This window comes from Lepidothrix coronata, unplaced genomic scaffold (assembly GCF_001604755.1).
Source record: "Lepidothrix coronata isolate B3197 unplaced genomic scaffold, Lepidothrix_coronata-1.0 Scaffold306, whole genome shotgun sequence".
NCBI lineage: Eukaryota > Metazoa > Chordata > Aves > Passeriformes > Pipridae > Lepidothrix > Lepidothrix coronata.
Genome location: NW_016690486.1, coordinates 711,316 through 728,782, shown reverse-complemented (window position 1 = coordinate 728,782; position 17,467 = coordinate 711,316). Strand labels below are relative to the sequence as shown.

The window sequence follows — 17,467 nt, the reverse complement described above, 5'->3', positions numbered from 1 at the left end:
GAGATGCCCAAATCAACGTTAAGTGGTTACTCTCATGTCACACTTGACCTTTTCTTCCCCCTCCTCTGTGAGCACAAGAGTTCTTGACAGTTCACCACATGTACCAATAAAAACTAGAAGCTTATTTTTTGACAGGTACCTATGGATGCCTCGGCTTTGCAGAAGCTGATACGTGGGGTTGCAATCTGCGTGGGAGAGGATAGTAAAATGCTTAGAATTTTGTGCCATTCATTAAGAATTTCTATTTATCATTTTCTTATTCAACTACTAGATCCTTAAAATAGTGGTAAAATGGTGCTCTGGTTAACATCACACATATCTTTAGTTCAACACAATTTGAGGCAGAATTTTCTCCCTGGTACTGAAAATACTGTTTGGGGTTGGCACTAAAAATCATCCAGATTTTATGACTAAATGTCATGTATACATTAATGACAAAGCCTACAAAACCTACAGCTGCTGATCATATGGATTAGAAGCCAACGAATTTGAATGAAGAGGCTTTCGTAGTAGAAAAAGAAGTCATACAATAACCAGTAAATAAAAAGAGAGGTTATCAATCACTGATGCATCTACAAATAGCATTTTCCAAATGGTTTCTGAAGGTCAGACCTATATTTGCATTAAAAACTACTGACATTATCTAGTCATAAAATCTTTATGTAATCTTATGTATGATCTTTCAGAACAATGAAGTTACCCAAAAAACATTTGGTTTATGTATCAAGCCCACTTATTGTTTACTAATTTGGCTCACTTCATAAATACAAAATGGAAGAAATATATTGTTACAGTTTGGAGTACAGAGTAAGAGCTATCTAGCAGCAAGATTTCTAACCTCAGATTTGAGGAATTTAAGTGCATTTCCAGGCTCTTCAATTAACCTCCCTAGACTTCCTACACAATTTTTAGTAATTCAGCTCTAAATCTCAGTTTGGGGACAGGTCTCTTAGTCACTTAGTGATAAGGAACTGATTTATTACAGCAATGTGTAAAAAAAAAATATTGGGAAGCAGGACACACTTACACTATTATTAGAAAGGGATGAGAAAGCATTCATGAAGGAATCTGCTCCTTTTCTTACCATGTACCCAGGCAGGCCTGATGTCATTCCTTTTGCTTAATTTCAAGACAACAGGCACAGATTTTCAAAATATCTGCATATGCACACATGCTGTTTAGAGATCTTCCCTTTCCTACCTTCCCAAATGCTGCACCTTTTATCCTATCACCTTTGTAATGCAATCATTTGAAGCTTGCCAACATGAAGGACAGACAAGGGGTAGGTTTTGTTCTTTTGCTCACTTGTTTGTGTGAAGGCAACAGAAGGAGTTAAATTCTGCAAATGGATGTAATCTCTTGCAATAGCTATTATCTGGAGAAGAGAGAAAGGTGCAGTAAGTGCACCTCTTCCTACGAATAGAGTAACTTCATCAGAAATGATGGTCAAATAAAACAAAAAGGCTCAGTGAAAGTATTTTTTTTAATTAACGTTTCACATAATACACACTCCTGTCATTTTTCCCTTGCCATCATACAGGTGGGAAAGTACATCAGAAGCTTTAAAACACTGGCTCAGCAAGTCCTTCAAGCATTGCTCCTGTGAGTGTGATGTCTGGATCTATAGACATTTGGCTCCATGGACTCAGGGGAGGAAACAGTTTGGCAGAATGCTGCATCATTACTAGAAGGAGCCACAGAAAAAGTGCAGCAAATCTCAGCCAAACAAGGCAAAGAGAACAGGACAAAAACAGGTAGCAGACTGTTACTACGAATTGATGAATTATTCCAGGACAAGTCTTTGGGTAAAGCATCAGTTTTAATAGATATTTCGTACAGAGATGTTTAAACGGGTTTGGCTCAAAGTACAAAATGTAAGACTGTACTGCATTGAACTGTATCAAGCACAGGTGGGAGATGTAAGCATTCATTCCCATGCTTGTTTCCTTGCAGAATTAGAGGAAGAACAGACCACCCAGTGTATCTTGGTTAAACAGATCCCATTTTTACACTGCTATTGTAATAAGCAAGCAACTAAATATGAAGGATTACATTACATTCAGCCATGAACTAATACAATTATAACAGTTTTCACCTAAAGAATTACTCATAAACATTCTTTGGAAAATCATTGCTCAAGTTCACTGCAGAATAGCAGCTAATTTCACTCAAATGATTTGTTATTATATTTATTGAACATAAGCACTGTACTGTGACATTTGATTTTTGACATTTCTTGAGTGCCAAGGACTACAGGAATAACAGCTTACATAAGAATGGTATTAAAAGAACCCAGAAAGAACAATCAGACCAACCAAACATGAGGCAAAGAAAAGGAGACAAATAGAGTATTAGATATTTTCTAATTTTGTGTCTATCTACTTCTCTGGAAAGACATTATTTGAGATAATAATTATGAATACTAGACTGTAAATTATTTTCATTATTTTCTGAAGTGAATAAATCCATCAATAATGATACTCTTAGCTTTAAAAGTACTGTAAAAATATGTGCCATTTTAAAACTATTCCCCCTCCTCCTCCTCATTCATTAGGGAAAACATTTGGCCAAAAACAAGTTAAAAGGCCTCAACTGAAAAATAAAAACAAGTAATGAATACATGTGATTGAGGTAAACAAAGGACTTTTACTTAGAAAAAATATTTACTTTACCAATGAGATAAAGTATACATACACTCAGTGTGCTTATTCCTTCTCACTAGAGGATAGCCTACAATCAATCTTGAGTAGTGGTACCATAAAATTTCTGTATTACATTCTCATACTGTGTATAGATCCTTAAAGAAATCAAATACTTGCCTCTTCAAGAAGACGTGTTACAGCATCTATGTCATTGTATGTTTTAGTCATCTGGCCCACTCTTTCAGCACATAAAACTGTAAGGAAATAAAACAAAACATTAATCATATTGGCAGTACTATTGGGAGAGAATCACAGAATACTGTGAGTTGGAAGGCACCCACAAGGATCATAGAAGTCCAATTCCTATCCTTTGCAAGTAATATCTTTCTAAGTTTAAGTGTGCATAAGTTTTCACCATAAAAAGTACTTACATCAATTTTTGGGTAAGCATATCAAGAGCTAAAATCCCGAAGCAAACAAAACAACAACCAAACAAAACCCCTAAAAACACTAAACCCACCCTCAAAAAAATTATCAAAGCCTTACATCACACTGAGAATGCAAATGTTTTCTTATAATGAGCATTTACTGTTGCCAGTGGCCAAACAAACTGTTAAAATGTTAAAACTTTCTTCTCTGAATACAAATGTCTTGAGTTTATTAAAAAAAAAAAAAGCAAGAAGTCAAAACAAATGTTCTTAGACACAAAATTAGGATTATATCATGTCACCTACTCATTGTATGACATGCAGTAGAGTTAATCCATGAATAAGCAACTCTAATACTGTTAGGAACGCTGTTCAACAGGAAGATACTCTGTCACATAAAGTTGGTAAGAACTGGGTTTTATGGTATAAGACAGCAAAGTAAATATAAAATCCACGGAAAATAAGAAACGGGTCTTTTAGATGATCCTTTAAGAAGCTATACTGACTTATCTAGAAGTCAACAAGTTCTCTAAAAATCCACCAATGGTCAGAGGAAACAACAGCACTTTCTGTTCTACCCTTCTATTTTTTTTATTTTCAGCTATACTTATTCCTCAAACCCTGTAATTATGGAAAAAAAGGACTGTTAATGAAATTCAGTGTATCACATGGACCATGAGTTATCAGGCTGCTGTAGCATGAATTGGTCTTCAGGGGATTTACCCTTGACAATGTCAATTAAATCTCAGTCTGACAGATTAGCTAATGTTGTTCTAGGGAACATTAAGGAGAGGAGGAAGGTAGGGGGTTGGGAGAGACAGATAAGACCTAATAAGATTTAAATGGTGGGGGGAAGAAAAAAGAACAACTGCACAGTAACGTTACCAGGAGATAAGTCTGTCACACTAAGGAAACAACACTACCCAATTCATAATTATACAATCTGCATATACACAAATGCACACTTGATCACCACTAAGGCACATGAATAATATATCGAATGCAACAGCACTTAGGTCTCTGTTGAAATATTGGAGGATTTTTTTTCCATACCTAAACACCAGATAATTGCTTAAACTATGGCAAGAAGCTCAATTTCTTTGTTTATTTTCCTGTTTCTGTAATTCTACTTTTGAGGATCACATCCTGAAAACATTTACAATATTTGGTGACATCAGTAGTGCCAGTGAACTCCAAAAAATGCTATTCAGAAGTATTCAGAAGATAACTGCACTTCCGCAAAAAACCAAGCCTGAAAATGCTAACAGTAAAAAGTAATAATCTGACAAACATTACACAGCAATAGAAAGAATAACTATACTACTACACAAGCAAAAAAAAGTGCACCTGTAAACTATAAGCTATATTAGTCAAAAGCAGACTAAACAGGATTTCACAGAAAAAAATGCAGTAACTTGCACAGAACATCAGCTATAATAAACAAAGAGGTTTGCTATAAAAACTTCACATAAAGACAGAAGGTGTAATGTCCAGACGACTATTCACACACAAACAAATTGATATAATCATAAACTCAATTTTGTTTTAAATATAGTAAGTTCATAAGTCATGCCATAAAACATCTATCAGAAACCTTGACGCCAGCAGGTTTCAAAAACAACTGCACACTAAATAGTTCCCTTGGTTACAACATTCCATCACTACTGTAAAATGATGTTTGATATTCTCATTAGCAAGATCATTTCAACTCTGTACCTAGCACTAACAATCACCATTGAGTAGGACTGGCAACCTCACACTGTCTTAATTCAGGTGAATATATAACCTTCCTAATATCCAAGCTGATAAAGGATGGTGTTCCCACAGACAGGATTAAGTCACTCAGCTGGCAGAGTGATAAAGGTTGATTTGCGTGGCTACTCCCTTGGTTATTCCTTCAGGACTTCCCATGAAAACCTTAACATGGCAGGGTAACACCACAGCCTTATCACAACAGACACTAGTAGCAGGGAAGTAGAATCTAATCACCAATAGCTTTTATATCTTGAAATTTGCATCGAAGTTCTTTTGATCATTGTTAAAACAGAGCTCTTCATATACAGTTCTGCCAATGTGAAAGGGTTTCAAAGCAGAAATGTTCTTTTATGCATCCTCATCAGCATCCAAGTGGAAATAAACTTCAACAGACTGCATATAATAAAATTCCTCCTTCAGTCAACTACTGCCCATACTACTATTACTAGATACAATACTGAGGAAATAGAGCTACTAACTAAAAGCAAGGACTTCCTTTTGGAAGGAGAGCAAACTTGTAAAGAGGTGTTGCTTTTCATCACTCAGAAACCAACAAGGCTTTTGGGGAAGAGAAGGTGAAAACTGAGGGGAGAGTGCAATTCAGAAGCAGCATTAAAAAATAAAAAAAAAATTCAGAAGTGTCTAAAAATTGTGATTCAGCCTTCATAGATTACAAGACAACATTTGGCCAATTCCTAGTACAGTAACTTTCATTTCCTTAGTGATCAAAAAAAATCTATCAGTGAAAAAGACTGATTTTTATCAGTCTGATATTTTTAAAATAGTATATTTTAAAAAATCACTCAGAGGTGTCATCAGTGAAATACAGACAGGAAAAGTACCACCCTCCCCACCCCCCCAATCTCTAATGGATTCTGTTTAGTGGGTTTCTAGCCTCCTGGAGTTTCTCATGAGTATAAGAGCCTGGTAACACTGCTGTAAAGATAAAACAAGAGCAAATGAAGGACAGTGCCTTGTAATGCAAAACCTACAGTGCTGACCTGGTTTTGCTCACTTGCAAACCAGCAGTAGTTTTGCTTGAGGGTGATAGGGGAGCATAGTGTCTAAATGCATGGATGCATGCAAACAGCCAAATCAAATACACTTTGCATCTCTCAGCTTATGGAGAAGGCTGATAGACAACACAGAAAGAATAAAATAAAACAAAATAAAATGCTACAGCAAGTGGAAGAAATTCCATAGAATTCCAAAAAGAAAGTTGAAGAACGTGCTTTGGTAACTGCTTTGAAGCTAATGTCACAGATCCAGAACAGGAAACAAGGAACAGAGAAAGGTCCCATCACCTTATTTTCATGACAACACTAAATACGTGCTACGGGGACATACTTGCAGTTTAAAGCCAAACACACAAATCAGATCAAACACAGATCAAATATTTCCTCTGCCTTGAAGTACCTAGCACCATTTTCATACTCTCTTAAAGCTTGCAAATTTACTGATACCCACATTCCTGTGTTTCTGAATGTGAGTACAGCTGAAAGGATGTACTCTGCCTCTTTCAGGCTCTGAGCTCGGCAACAACCAAGCACTGATTCCCAACACATGTACCTTCCTGGATTGGTCCCAGAAAGTCACACAACTAAGCATGTTGCTTAGAGGAAAGGTATATTTCCAGGAAGAGAAAACAGCCATAGAAGGGAAGGAGAACAAGAATACCACTATTGGCAGCTTCTGCAATGAGCCACCACCCACCAAACAAAGGATTCAGGTAGAAGGAAGCAAAAAAATGAATCACAGGAGCCAGCAGTCACAGGTGTCCTCAGTTCCTGCTCCCTGCATCTCTCCTCAATGCATATTCCCTCGTCATTTTTGAAACCTATCAACCAGGGGCAAACTAAAAAACTAAAAGAGAGCAGCCACTGCTGAAAAGGAAAGCTCAGTTCCCACTGCTCCTCTTCCCATCTATTTCCAACTACTGGGTAACACGGCAGGGCGAAGATGTTATTGTAAAGTTTCACTTTTGGGGCAGATAATATGGGCCTGTATAATTACAGAGGCTAACAGCAAAGGCCCTAGTGCATGAGAATTTCCCTACTACCAAAACTGACTTCCTCAAAAACCACACCAGAAGAAGGAAATACTGGTCACAGAGCACAGATCTCTGGTCATTTTAATAATGATACTTTTTACTGGCAAGGTGGCAGGGGGGAACACTGCTTTTTTTGGTAACAGTTCCCTACCCAAAGCCTTTAACTATGGCAAGGCCTACTATATTCTTGCTCAATCATGAGAAGCTCTGCCTCACAAACAGCTTCTGTCTCCCTTCTGCTCAGAGCTCTGTCCAAACACTGAAGATAAATGATAAGTGCCTCGCATCTTAAATGTTGCACACGGAGAGGCACAGCACACACACAGTGGTGCTGACTGACCAGCCGTGCTCCTTGCTGCCACTTGGCAAGCATTAGCAATCGAAGACCCTGGCAGATTCGGACTCCTCAGTTCACGTTGGATTAATTTCTGAAAGGCTATTTTTACACTTCAAGGATAAAGCACTTGCTAAAAATCACAGCTTCAGTTTCAGAGCCACTGATAGTTCCGCTCTGGCACTGGTAACTGTGAGCACTACATCTATTCCAGCCAAGCACATGAGGAATTCTGAAACTGCCATATTATGTATACTACCTTTCAAACAAACTCAGAAAAGTTATACCTAAAATGTGCTGTTACTGACACAGACTAGAAAGACTCTACACAGTAAAGATAAACATGGTAGCTTCTCCTCCACTGAAAAGGCATTTTTGGCAGCCCTGGTTAAACTGGGGCAGAGGCTTCAGGTCTGTTGTTGCCTGTCACATTTGAGACAGCCTAAATAAAACACGCTCATCTAAAGAGCTTAAAAATGTTAAGAGATTAGTGTCACTGGAGCTTGAAGAATGTGCTTCCAAGGCTCAACTTGCTAGAAGTCTGAATCTTATCATTACACACCAGCAGTTCCCTCAGCCTTCCCCACTGCTTCCCAAGCACAAGAGCAGGCCAGACGCTCCAGAAGGCAGACGGGGATTTCAGCAGGTGGCTGTGACCCTGGTTAGAGAGATAAAGAGCGGTCACAGCGCGCCAACTGCTTCACAACTGTCAGGTCACACTGTGGGCGAGCTCCATGGAGGAGTCTGGAAGAACATGATGTTGTGAGCGATACATAGTCAGCAAGTTCAGCAGACAATGCCAACAGATTTTTTTCTTAATGTTACAGACTATCTTTCTGTGATTTCAATGGCACAGTTTGCAAATTAATCTTTTAATATTAAGCTGTAGTTACTGATGCTTCTAGGAGGAGAGATTTTATCTTGCTGTTCAAGGGTATGGTTCAAAGGGTGTTTGTTTACTACAATTCTCTCATGCAGTATTCAGATAGCTTAGCAAATCCAATATTAAAGACTAGCATACAAACTTTTGTTATTAATTAATCTCAGGTTTGTAAAAAAACCTTTCTGCTGCTGCTTCTTTTCTAATGCTTATGCCTGAAACTTCGGGTGGGCAATCATTTGAAAGTACTTCCTCTAAGTAGGACACGAACTGCATCGAATTTTCTTGTGATGAATGAAAAATCAAGTTAAAAGAAATTTCAACAAAAACATCACATGTTTGTTCCTTCTATTAGCATAAATGCAGATCAAATGTGGTAACTTGGAAAATACAGCCACGAAGTGAAACTAAGGAGATAAATAGTCTCTGGAGAGAACTTGCCACTGCCTTAATGGATACACCATTTACAGATACAGCTCAGCATAGCTCTTCTGTCAAAAGTTAAACTTTTTTTGCAGGAGTTCGTATTACTAGCCATTGAGTTACTGTCCTGACATTCTCTTCCATTCATTTCTTGTCAAGAAATGTTTTGACTGCAGTCAATGCAACTAGTAAGTGGGTGAAAGGTTTAAACCAGGATCCGGACTGTAAATCTTTAAAAATACTAAAATGAAGTTACGAGCCTGTAATCCATGCATTGTCAGTTGTCTCCTTTCTTAAATAGGTGATTTTTTTTCCTATTCCAACTCTTTGGAAGGGATTGGTTGTGCCAAAGCTTTCAAGAATTACTAGTCTCCATTTTTTTTGCTTTACTGTTCGCCGATTCCAGAGTCCTCCATTCTAGCCAATGTCTTTGTAAGATAAAACAGATATTTTACAGGTTCTTAAAGTCAGACCCCTGGAGTACCTGAACTTAAGATTTTAACAGTGATCCCAAGACTTTTTTTTTTCTTTTTAATTAAACTAGAGATAGATTCTTTGTCTGCATTTACCAAGTACTTTAGATAAAGAGGACTTCTAATTTGTTACATTAGTAAATTGAAATAGTAATGACTGGCTGCCATGATAGGTCTGAAATAGGTAATAGTCTTTTTCCTGTCTCAGCTGCAAAAGCAAAAATCAAAACACAGCCCCCTTTCAGAAACAGCTAATGCAGCAAATCAGTAATCAAAGAAAACTGACAGGTTGTCCTTTCACAGCTCAGGCTTCTTTACGAACAAAAAGTGAGTAGACACTATCAACAGATATCCCTGAGCAAAGTTTCACTGCAGTCAGCCCCGAGACTAGCTTATCAAATTTAGGGTAAACATATTGCTGTCAGGCCACTTTACAGCTCTAAAGCAATGCACTGACTGTAGGACTGTTCAAGGACTGCCCAGACCTTTATGAAGGTGCCTCCCATCCTCATCAAGAGAGCCAACTCTGTAACGCTGCCAGGTGTAAGGCAGTGACAGGCTCCAGAAACAGGACTGAAGACAGTTACGGGATCAAAATGTCAGGACCGAGAAAAACCTCACTCCATTAAAATGATCGCAGAAATAATAGTCAAGAAGTACACATTCTGTACACAGAATAGGCCAAACAGTTAAGGAGTGCTAATTACACATTTTTTATCCTTTTCTTTTTAATAACTATAAATGGTTCGAGTGAAGCATATCCTCAGATTTTCCATTTCTGATACCAGATTTACAGCTAGACATGGTTAAAATGTTTCTTTTGTTCAGGATGAAAAGGCTACATGCTGACATTTCCAGCTGCTTTACTTATAGATTGACTCATCCATTCTCTTAATACTACCCTTGTAAGTGTGCCTACATGCAAACATACATAGAAATACCATATATCATTTCTGTTTATCTGTATCTCTGCTACACTGAGTGTGTAGGTGACATGAACATATAGGTGGAAAGGAGAAGGCATCTTTAGAAGGTATTTCAAATATGTACTGAGCTTTTGAGAGGAAGACATTGTAGAAAGACAGGGCTAAATTTATCCCAGCTCTAACAACAGCTTCAGACCATCCTTAGATATGGATGAAAAAAAGTCAACAGCAAGAATAAGAACAGCATGATATATGCTTCAGAAACCATTTAATCACTAAAAAACGAGGAATAAAACATAAAACAATGTCAGGTCTCTCTTGATAAGCTTCCTCTCTACCCCAATCCCCAGTTTTAAATTTTCCTTTTACCAGTGTTCTCTCCAGCACCTTTCTTCATTTCGCAGACACACAAGTTATCTCGGCTTCCTTCAGATACCCACAACAGGAACGATGGATAATTTATTGACTGACTAGGTCTGAAAACCAGGTGGAATATTTGACTGTGACGAAGTTTTTACAGGGAAGTCATCTGCAACAGGATTCAAAAAGCACACTTCATTCACCAAGACTCTGGACACAGGAAGTGTTTCCCATGAGGTGAATAAGGGTGTAAATCCACAGCAGGTTGCATTCTCTGTGCTAACAACCTTTCAATGCACCTTTACATCATCCTTCTAATAGTGTACTTGGAAGTAACAGTTCCCTACCACAAAACTGCTATTTTAGAGCAAAATCTGCAGCACACGAACTAACAGATTTGGTGCATTCAGCTTCTGGTACCTGAAGCCCTGAAAAAAGGTTGCCAGATTGGCTGGAAGCAGCCCTAGCATAGGTATGCTCTCTATAGAGCAGGTGCACAGGAGGATTTTCAAAGCACACACATTCCCATTCCCGTTCCCCTTTGAACAGGCCAGTTGCCTGCAATACAGCAGATGTCCATTATTTCCACAAAGTATGACAAGATTTTTGGGTTGTTTGTTTTATTGAAAGTTTAAGATCCCACACTTGGATCATTTCTGTCTATGCGCTTTCAAATTCATTGATAAGCACAAAATTGCTGCTGCTCTGTTCCTTTAGAAGTACCTGTTGGGAATGGCAACCTAAGCTGTCATAAATTTCATAAGACACACACAATGTACATACAGAAAAACACACTACAACTCCATTACAATGTAGGTATTGCACAGCCTAAATCTGTTGACCATGTATCTCTTCTTTAAAGAAGTATATATAAATTAAGATTTATCTTATTTTTATTAGTATTTTCTTATTATTTCATCCAAATGTACTGGCTACACATTAAAAAAAAGCAAAATTTAGTAGATTCAACCCACAAACATCACTCAGATCATTTATATGTTGCCATATGCTACTACCATGAAAGTTTAAAAACAAAAGGTGAAAAGTACCTTCTTCCAAGATATCAAGACTCTGCCTGTCAAAAGTGCATTCCCTCTTATTTTCCTTTTCACAGTCATATTCGTAGCTTTCCTCTTCGTTTACTGACATTGCTGAAGTTATCCCAGATAGACACGATATGATGCCTTAGTCTCACAGGAGATGGGAAGTCATTCCCTCGGAGGCTGTATCTTCGGGGAGAGCAAAGCAAGGTCTCCACAAAGCAGGATACCATCTTTCCTTACTCACATGCTCAGCCAGGGAGCTCCTGAGTGACTGGAGTGCTTGTCCTTTGCACAACAGCTTTGTGTTGTATAGATGGGGTGGAGGAGGGAAGAGACCATCTGTCTAATAATTACTAAAAGGTTTATGTTGTTTCTCATACCAGCTCTGACAGTAGCCAGTTTTTGCTCAAAAGCTCCACTAACATATTTCAGCCAAAGTTAGTGCGCTAAAAGCCTCCTCCCTGGCACTGCTCATGTCAACAAGGTTCTCTGTTCTGCCCCTGCTCTTACGAGTGAAGTGGTAGCTCCCCACAAGTGTCTCCACACAGAAGTCTGACCCAGCCTCTGACTGTCACACCTGGGAAAGGGTGTGCACTGTCAGAGAGTTATAAATCACCTCTCAGGTTGCCCAATGCTCCAAGTAACATAGATCTCACTGGAGTAGTGGAGCCTGAGCCTGTACACGCACACATGCCAATCCCACCCAGCAGAGATTTTCATACCCAGGGCTATTGCACAGTACAGTCTGACTGCAGTGTCCACCACACGCTTAAACCATTGTGTGAAGAACTAGGTTGGGGAAAGGAGCTTTCTTACTGCTTTTATAAAAAAAAAAAAAAAAATTACACTTGTACAAAGCACTTAAATGACATATCACTGTCAAATATCATGTTTTCCACAGTCATCTTTACTCTTAGTCTGCTGTGGGAAAAGAAATATCTCACAAGTCCACATATGGCACCCTAGAGAATTTTCAAGGGTGTACATATCTCTTCTTTGTTCAACAAGAAACAAAACTCCCATGCTCTGACCTCTTGGTTTCCAACAGGTTGTATTTGCTAAACTTGACTAATAGGGCAGGTTAACTTTCTTATTTAACTTTTTGCAGGTATAGATATTTAATGCTTGCCAAGCTACCTCCCTTACTTTCAATAGCAAACAGGTGCCTTTTCCTGCTTGCAGAAAGCATTCCTATCTGTGTCAGGAGGCAAAGCATTTGCAGACAAAGTGGGGGCACTGTGAGGCAAAGGCAGCTCATCACCCTCTGGGGGCACACAACTGCTAGGGAGACAGACAAACAATACACTACAAGCCAGCAGAAACTAACAGTTTGGGTCATGTAGGAACGATTTCTCTATTACCGTTTCTCTAGTGGTGAGGAAGTATGAGGTAGGATGAGATGGGAAGGAACTCATTTTATACAATTACGATGAATGATTCTGTTTCAAGTTTTAAACTCTTAATTATACAAACAATGTAACAATGTTCATATAAATAATAGCCAAAGGATATGAAATACACATAAGTGGAACGCTCATTTCTGAATAAAGATCTTACTATTCAAACTTAAACAACTTGACCTTTGACTGCCAAAATTTACTGCAATATTCAGCAGCATCAACAGCCTAGAGAACTCAGGTGGGGGGAAACAATAGGATTGACCTTTCTCCCCACATCATTACATTAAAAGACAAAATTTTAATAATAATGTAATTAGGATCACGTCTGGTTTCTAATACCTTAGAGCTTTTCTGTGTCTTCAAGTCTCCCCTGTAACAGTGAATCAAAACTCATAAAAATAATTACAATCAGACAGTAAGTACCTACTAGCCATTCAGTGTCAATTTATCACTTTTCAGTAATAGCTGGAAAATGGAAACTCAGAGAGTAACCAAAACAATAAGTCATTTTAAAAGAATGCAAGAAATAGCTTTTAAAGCTTAGGGACAGAAAAGTCCACCCCTGTCAAACATTATGTCGTTACACTAATCCTGACAAGTGTTCAACTACAGCTAACCAACTAGTTTATAAAGGAGACACACTGAAAACAGGTATGTTGCTGCCCAATATACACAACAATATAGGGAGAGTAAATCAATATTCCCACAAGTTGATTTCTGAACTATGATTCATGTCAACTCATGCCACACAGGAGTTCTCTGACATTTAAAAGCTGAGAAAAAGTGTTGCAATACCTATTTTGATATCAGCATATGATAAATGCCGATACAAATTTATAATGGGTGGAGAAGGAATGTGTGTCCCACCCTCACACTATCAACTCCTTTTTAGTGTGTTCTGCATTAAGCCCCTTTAGTAGTGCAGGAGTATTTACTTGCTAAAGGTTACAAGCCAGGTTTCCAACAAATACCAAACAATAAGTAGCTATAGAGAAGATTTTTTTAAAAAATGCTAAATTGTATACCGTTCTGAAAATATACAATCTAATCAGGAAAGATTCAAAAGAGATTTTTAATATTTCCTGTCAACATATACTCAGGGCCTTTCAGAACATACTAGAATGAACATTGATTTTTATGGGCTGCCACTGCAAAGTAAATCTGGCATATTTGCTGCAATCACCACTCTGAATTAACGGCTGAAGACATTTAACTCCTGTCAGGAAGCTTGTTAAGTGGGTTGCAGTGCTCAAAGCACACGGACACACACTCCTCGGGCAATGCCTGCACTAAAGTACAGTGTCTTCAGCAACTTTGCAATAAAACAGGAAACACACAAACCAGGAGCTAGTTTGAAGAAGGGTGAGGCCGGACACAATACAAACAAACCCTCATATCCTGACTCATTATTTCCAAGGAACTCCAATGCATTCAAATTATTTTAACCTTCCCCTATCAATAAAAAATATCTAGCTTCTGCACAATTAGCTATTACTAACAATGCTGCATTTAGAACAAAGAGATTCTCTGTAAGCAAACAAGTCTAAAAACAGCAGACAAAATGGCAGCACTTGGATGTAAATCATGTTGATGAAGAAATGTGGGTATTTTGGGATGGGCTTTTAGGGGGGGGAGATAAATTGGTCGTTGAATGTGTGCTTCCTATTAATATATTATGGTCAAACAAAGTTAGTTTGTTCAAATTTTTACAGGTTTCACATGTTTCCCAATCTTTCAATATTGCACACAAATTGTCTTCTGTCACTCAATCAAAAGGACAGCATGTTACTTTTGCAGAAACGAAAAGAAATGGGATGAAGTGGCAAGACACTTATCTGGATATTTAGCAGCTGAGCAGACTGAAGACAAAAAATACCTCTATACTGAAATGTATGTTGCCTTATGTGGCTTTTAAGTAGAAGTAGCTTAGGTCTAACTGGATAAAGAACAGGGAGTCAATGAAGGAATAAAGAAAAAGGAGTGACATAGCAAAAAGCAGAAAATAAGAAAATGGTATCAACATTTATACAATTATAACCAAGGTTTAAACATAGTTATCAAATATAGAGATAAAGGACATGGGAGCAAAACAAGATTAACCAGAATGAGAATTTTAGCTGCATACCCATAGAGCAAGGGCTGTTTCAGAGAGTGCATTTCGATGGCATATCCAGTGTCAGCATCCACTAACATTCACGGTTACTCTGTCCACAGGCATGGAGTCAAAAGGGGCTAATGTATGGAGGAGATGATGGGTCACCACACTAATACAAGCAAGGCAATGATAAGATCAAAGAGAACAAGTAATAACACTGTTCACTATTGTTCAGCTAAAAAGAAAGTTAGGGAGCTTGCTGATAATTGATTCAATGGAGTGAAAAATAGAACAGAGGAGAAAACCTCCAAACAGTAACCGCAAACAGAACAGGTGGTAAAAATATTTCAACACGAGTAGGAAGAAAACTAGAGGTAGGGGTTGGCAGTTGTAGAGAAGAGCAAAAGCAGGATAAGGGGTGTCAAAACAAGTAAGATGAAGTGGTTCAGGCAAACGTAAAAAGGGTTGGAAGCTTCAGCATGTGCGACCAACAGGTAAAACCAGTGATTGGCACGGAAAAAAGGAAAAGACACCATTTCCTCCATAAGAAATTGCCAAAACTTATGGTCAACAAAAGAAGGAGGAAAGAGTCAATTGCACATTCAAAGTCATCTGGAATTGTAGACAATAGAACTCTTACGCATTAGCATGGAATTGTTGAGGTAGAAATAAACAAGTAATGGAAGAAATTACAAGAAGAGTAATTCGATCTAAAGTCAATCTGGATTTCTCTAGAAAGCGTTGTTCATTAGACAAATATTGGCCTAAGAGAGAGGCAAGGGGACAAGTCTATTCATAAAGATTTGTAGGAGTATGTACACACCTGTTTAGTTGTTTGGTAGTTTGTGGGACGGTTTGTATTTTTTTCCACGCAAGTTGCGTTGCGTGCAGGTTTTTAAAGAATGTATTTGTTTTTCTCTAAAAAAACACCTAAACGAACCTAGACATTTATACTTTCTTCTTTTGTGGTAAAAGTCTACAAAAATTTCACCTTTTCCTCTGTTGTTGGCACTGTCAGAGTCTACTACAAAAATAGCTACTTTCCCTCTCCCCATTCCACCTACACAATATATTTTGTTAATGCCAAGTAAGGTGACAATTGTCACTCATATTATAAAATATTATACTTGAAAAATGTACCTAAAAAGCACAGTACAATAGTATAATAGTTATAATAAAGTATAATAGTTATTTTTAGAAGTTTCAGTATATTGTCACGTTAACTAACACTAGTGATTCAAACAGAGTGTGACATTCTATTGTCTATTTCCATGTACTCCTACCAAAAATAAAGTCTGTAAAGGACCTTATGTAAACAAATTAATTAATTAATTATTCCAATCCCGTGAAGTCTCTGTAAAGATTTATAAATTGTAAATTTTGAGCATTTGTTCATTTGCTTTTGCAAAGTATTAAAAAAAAAATTTCCACCATCAAATGTAAGTTGAAGAAATCATTACTGTGTTGGTCATTACAGAAATTCATTACATCTGAGTTAACAGTGAGTCACTTCATTACTTTTTAAGTTAAATAATAGCATTAAAACCTTATATACTGATGTAATTTTAGACTGTTAGTTTTCTTTGAAGAACAAGAAACCATATGCTGTTGAAATAATTACTAAATAAAAGGAAACTAAATGAAGTCAAATCTTTTAAATGGAAACCTCTGAGTCCCAGTGACTCTGACAAAGAATGTATGAACAATTTGATCATAGAAATAATTCCATAGGATACTATCTTGTGATGATTTCTATTAGTTTTAATGAACCACCCACTGTTTTCCAGTGTTATATTTACCAGAAAGGGTGATCTGGGTTGAGATTCACAATTAAGTGCTCACACACATCTGAGCTCCAGGGAGTCTATGTATGGCAGAAAAATTGGCTCTCTAACTATGCTTCAATTTGTCTTAAAATAGATATTCAAAACAGGTCAGCTGAGCTGCAACTGCCTATCTTGCTCTACTGAATGTAAAAAGAATCTCAGGAAAATGACTCTTGGTATCAACAAATACATGGTAGAAAACTCAAAAATCCATTAAGAGGCAGGCATCTCTTATAATACGTCATGAGCTCCAGGTTTTTTCCTATAAAGATGCCTTTTGTCTCCTACCACAATTAGAATAGCTTTCTCCATCAACGGTAAATGCCAATACTATTGCAAACCCAAATTAATATGCCCATATCGAAGGCCAAAGACTATGTCTTTCACTGTACCTCTCAAATCCTTCTCTCTCACACACCTGAACTGGGAGAAGCAAAAGAAAGCTAAACCCCATAAAATTCTATGAACCCTAGGAGACTACCATTCACCTGAGAGAGGACTGACAGCACTATGCTTCATCATGTAAAAACTAATATTTTAATTACAAAATAATAGTAATATAAAAATGTAATAAAGCATTATGCCTTACCTGCTGGCGATATTTCACTATCAGACATTAAACTCTGCTTTCTCTTAAGGGAGAACTTCAAGCAGACAGCTAGCACATACTCTAGCTGGCTTTCTGTAGATCTCGGCTCACAGAAGAAGTATGCTGGGTAGGGGCTCAGCACTCACAAGAAAACTTGTAAGCCCAGAATCAGACCAACCATGAGTTCCTGATTCCACAGGGATTTAAATGTTTGCCCAACACCTGTTGCTTATTCCATGACTG

The 17,467-nt window shown here is 37.7% G+C and overlaps 1 protein-coding gene across 12 annotated transcripts in view; it reads right to left on the bottom strand.

Moving 5' to 3' along the window:
- The window catches only part of TRAK1 (trafficking kinesin protein 1), a 97,475-nt gene that overhangs the window by 31,383 nt on the left and 48,625 nt on the right, over positions 1-17,467 (bottom strand). For all 12 annotated transcript variants that reach the window (XM_017837574.1, XM_017837578.1, XM_017837582.1 and 9 more), the window contains one exon: positions 2,820-2,896. In XM_017837574.1, coding sequence (XP_017693063.1) covers positions 2,820-2,896 — 77 coding nt within the window. The remainder of the gene's footprint in view (positions 1-2,819; positions 2,897-17,467) is intronic.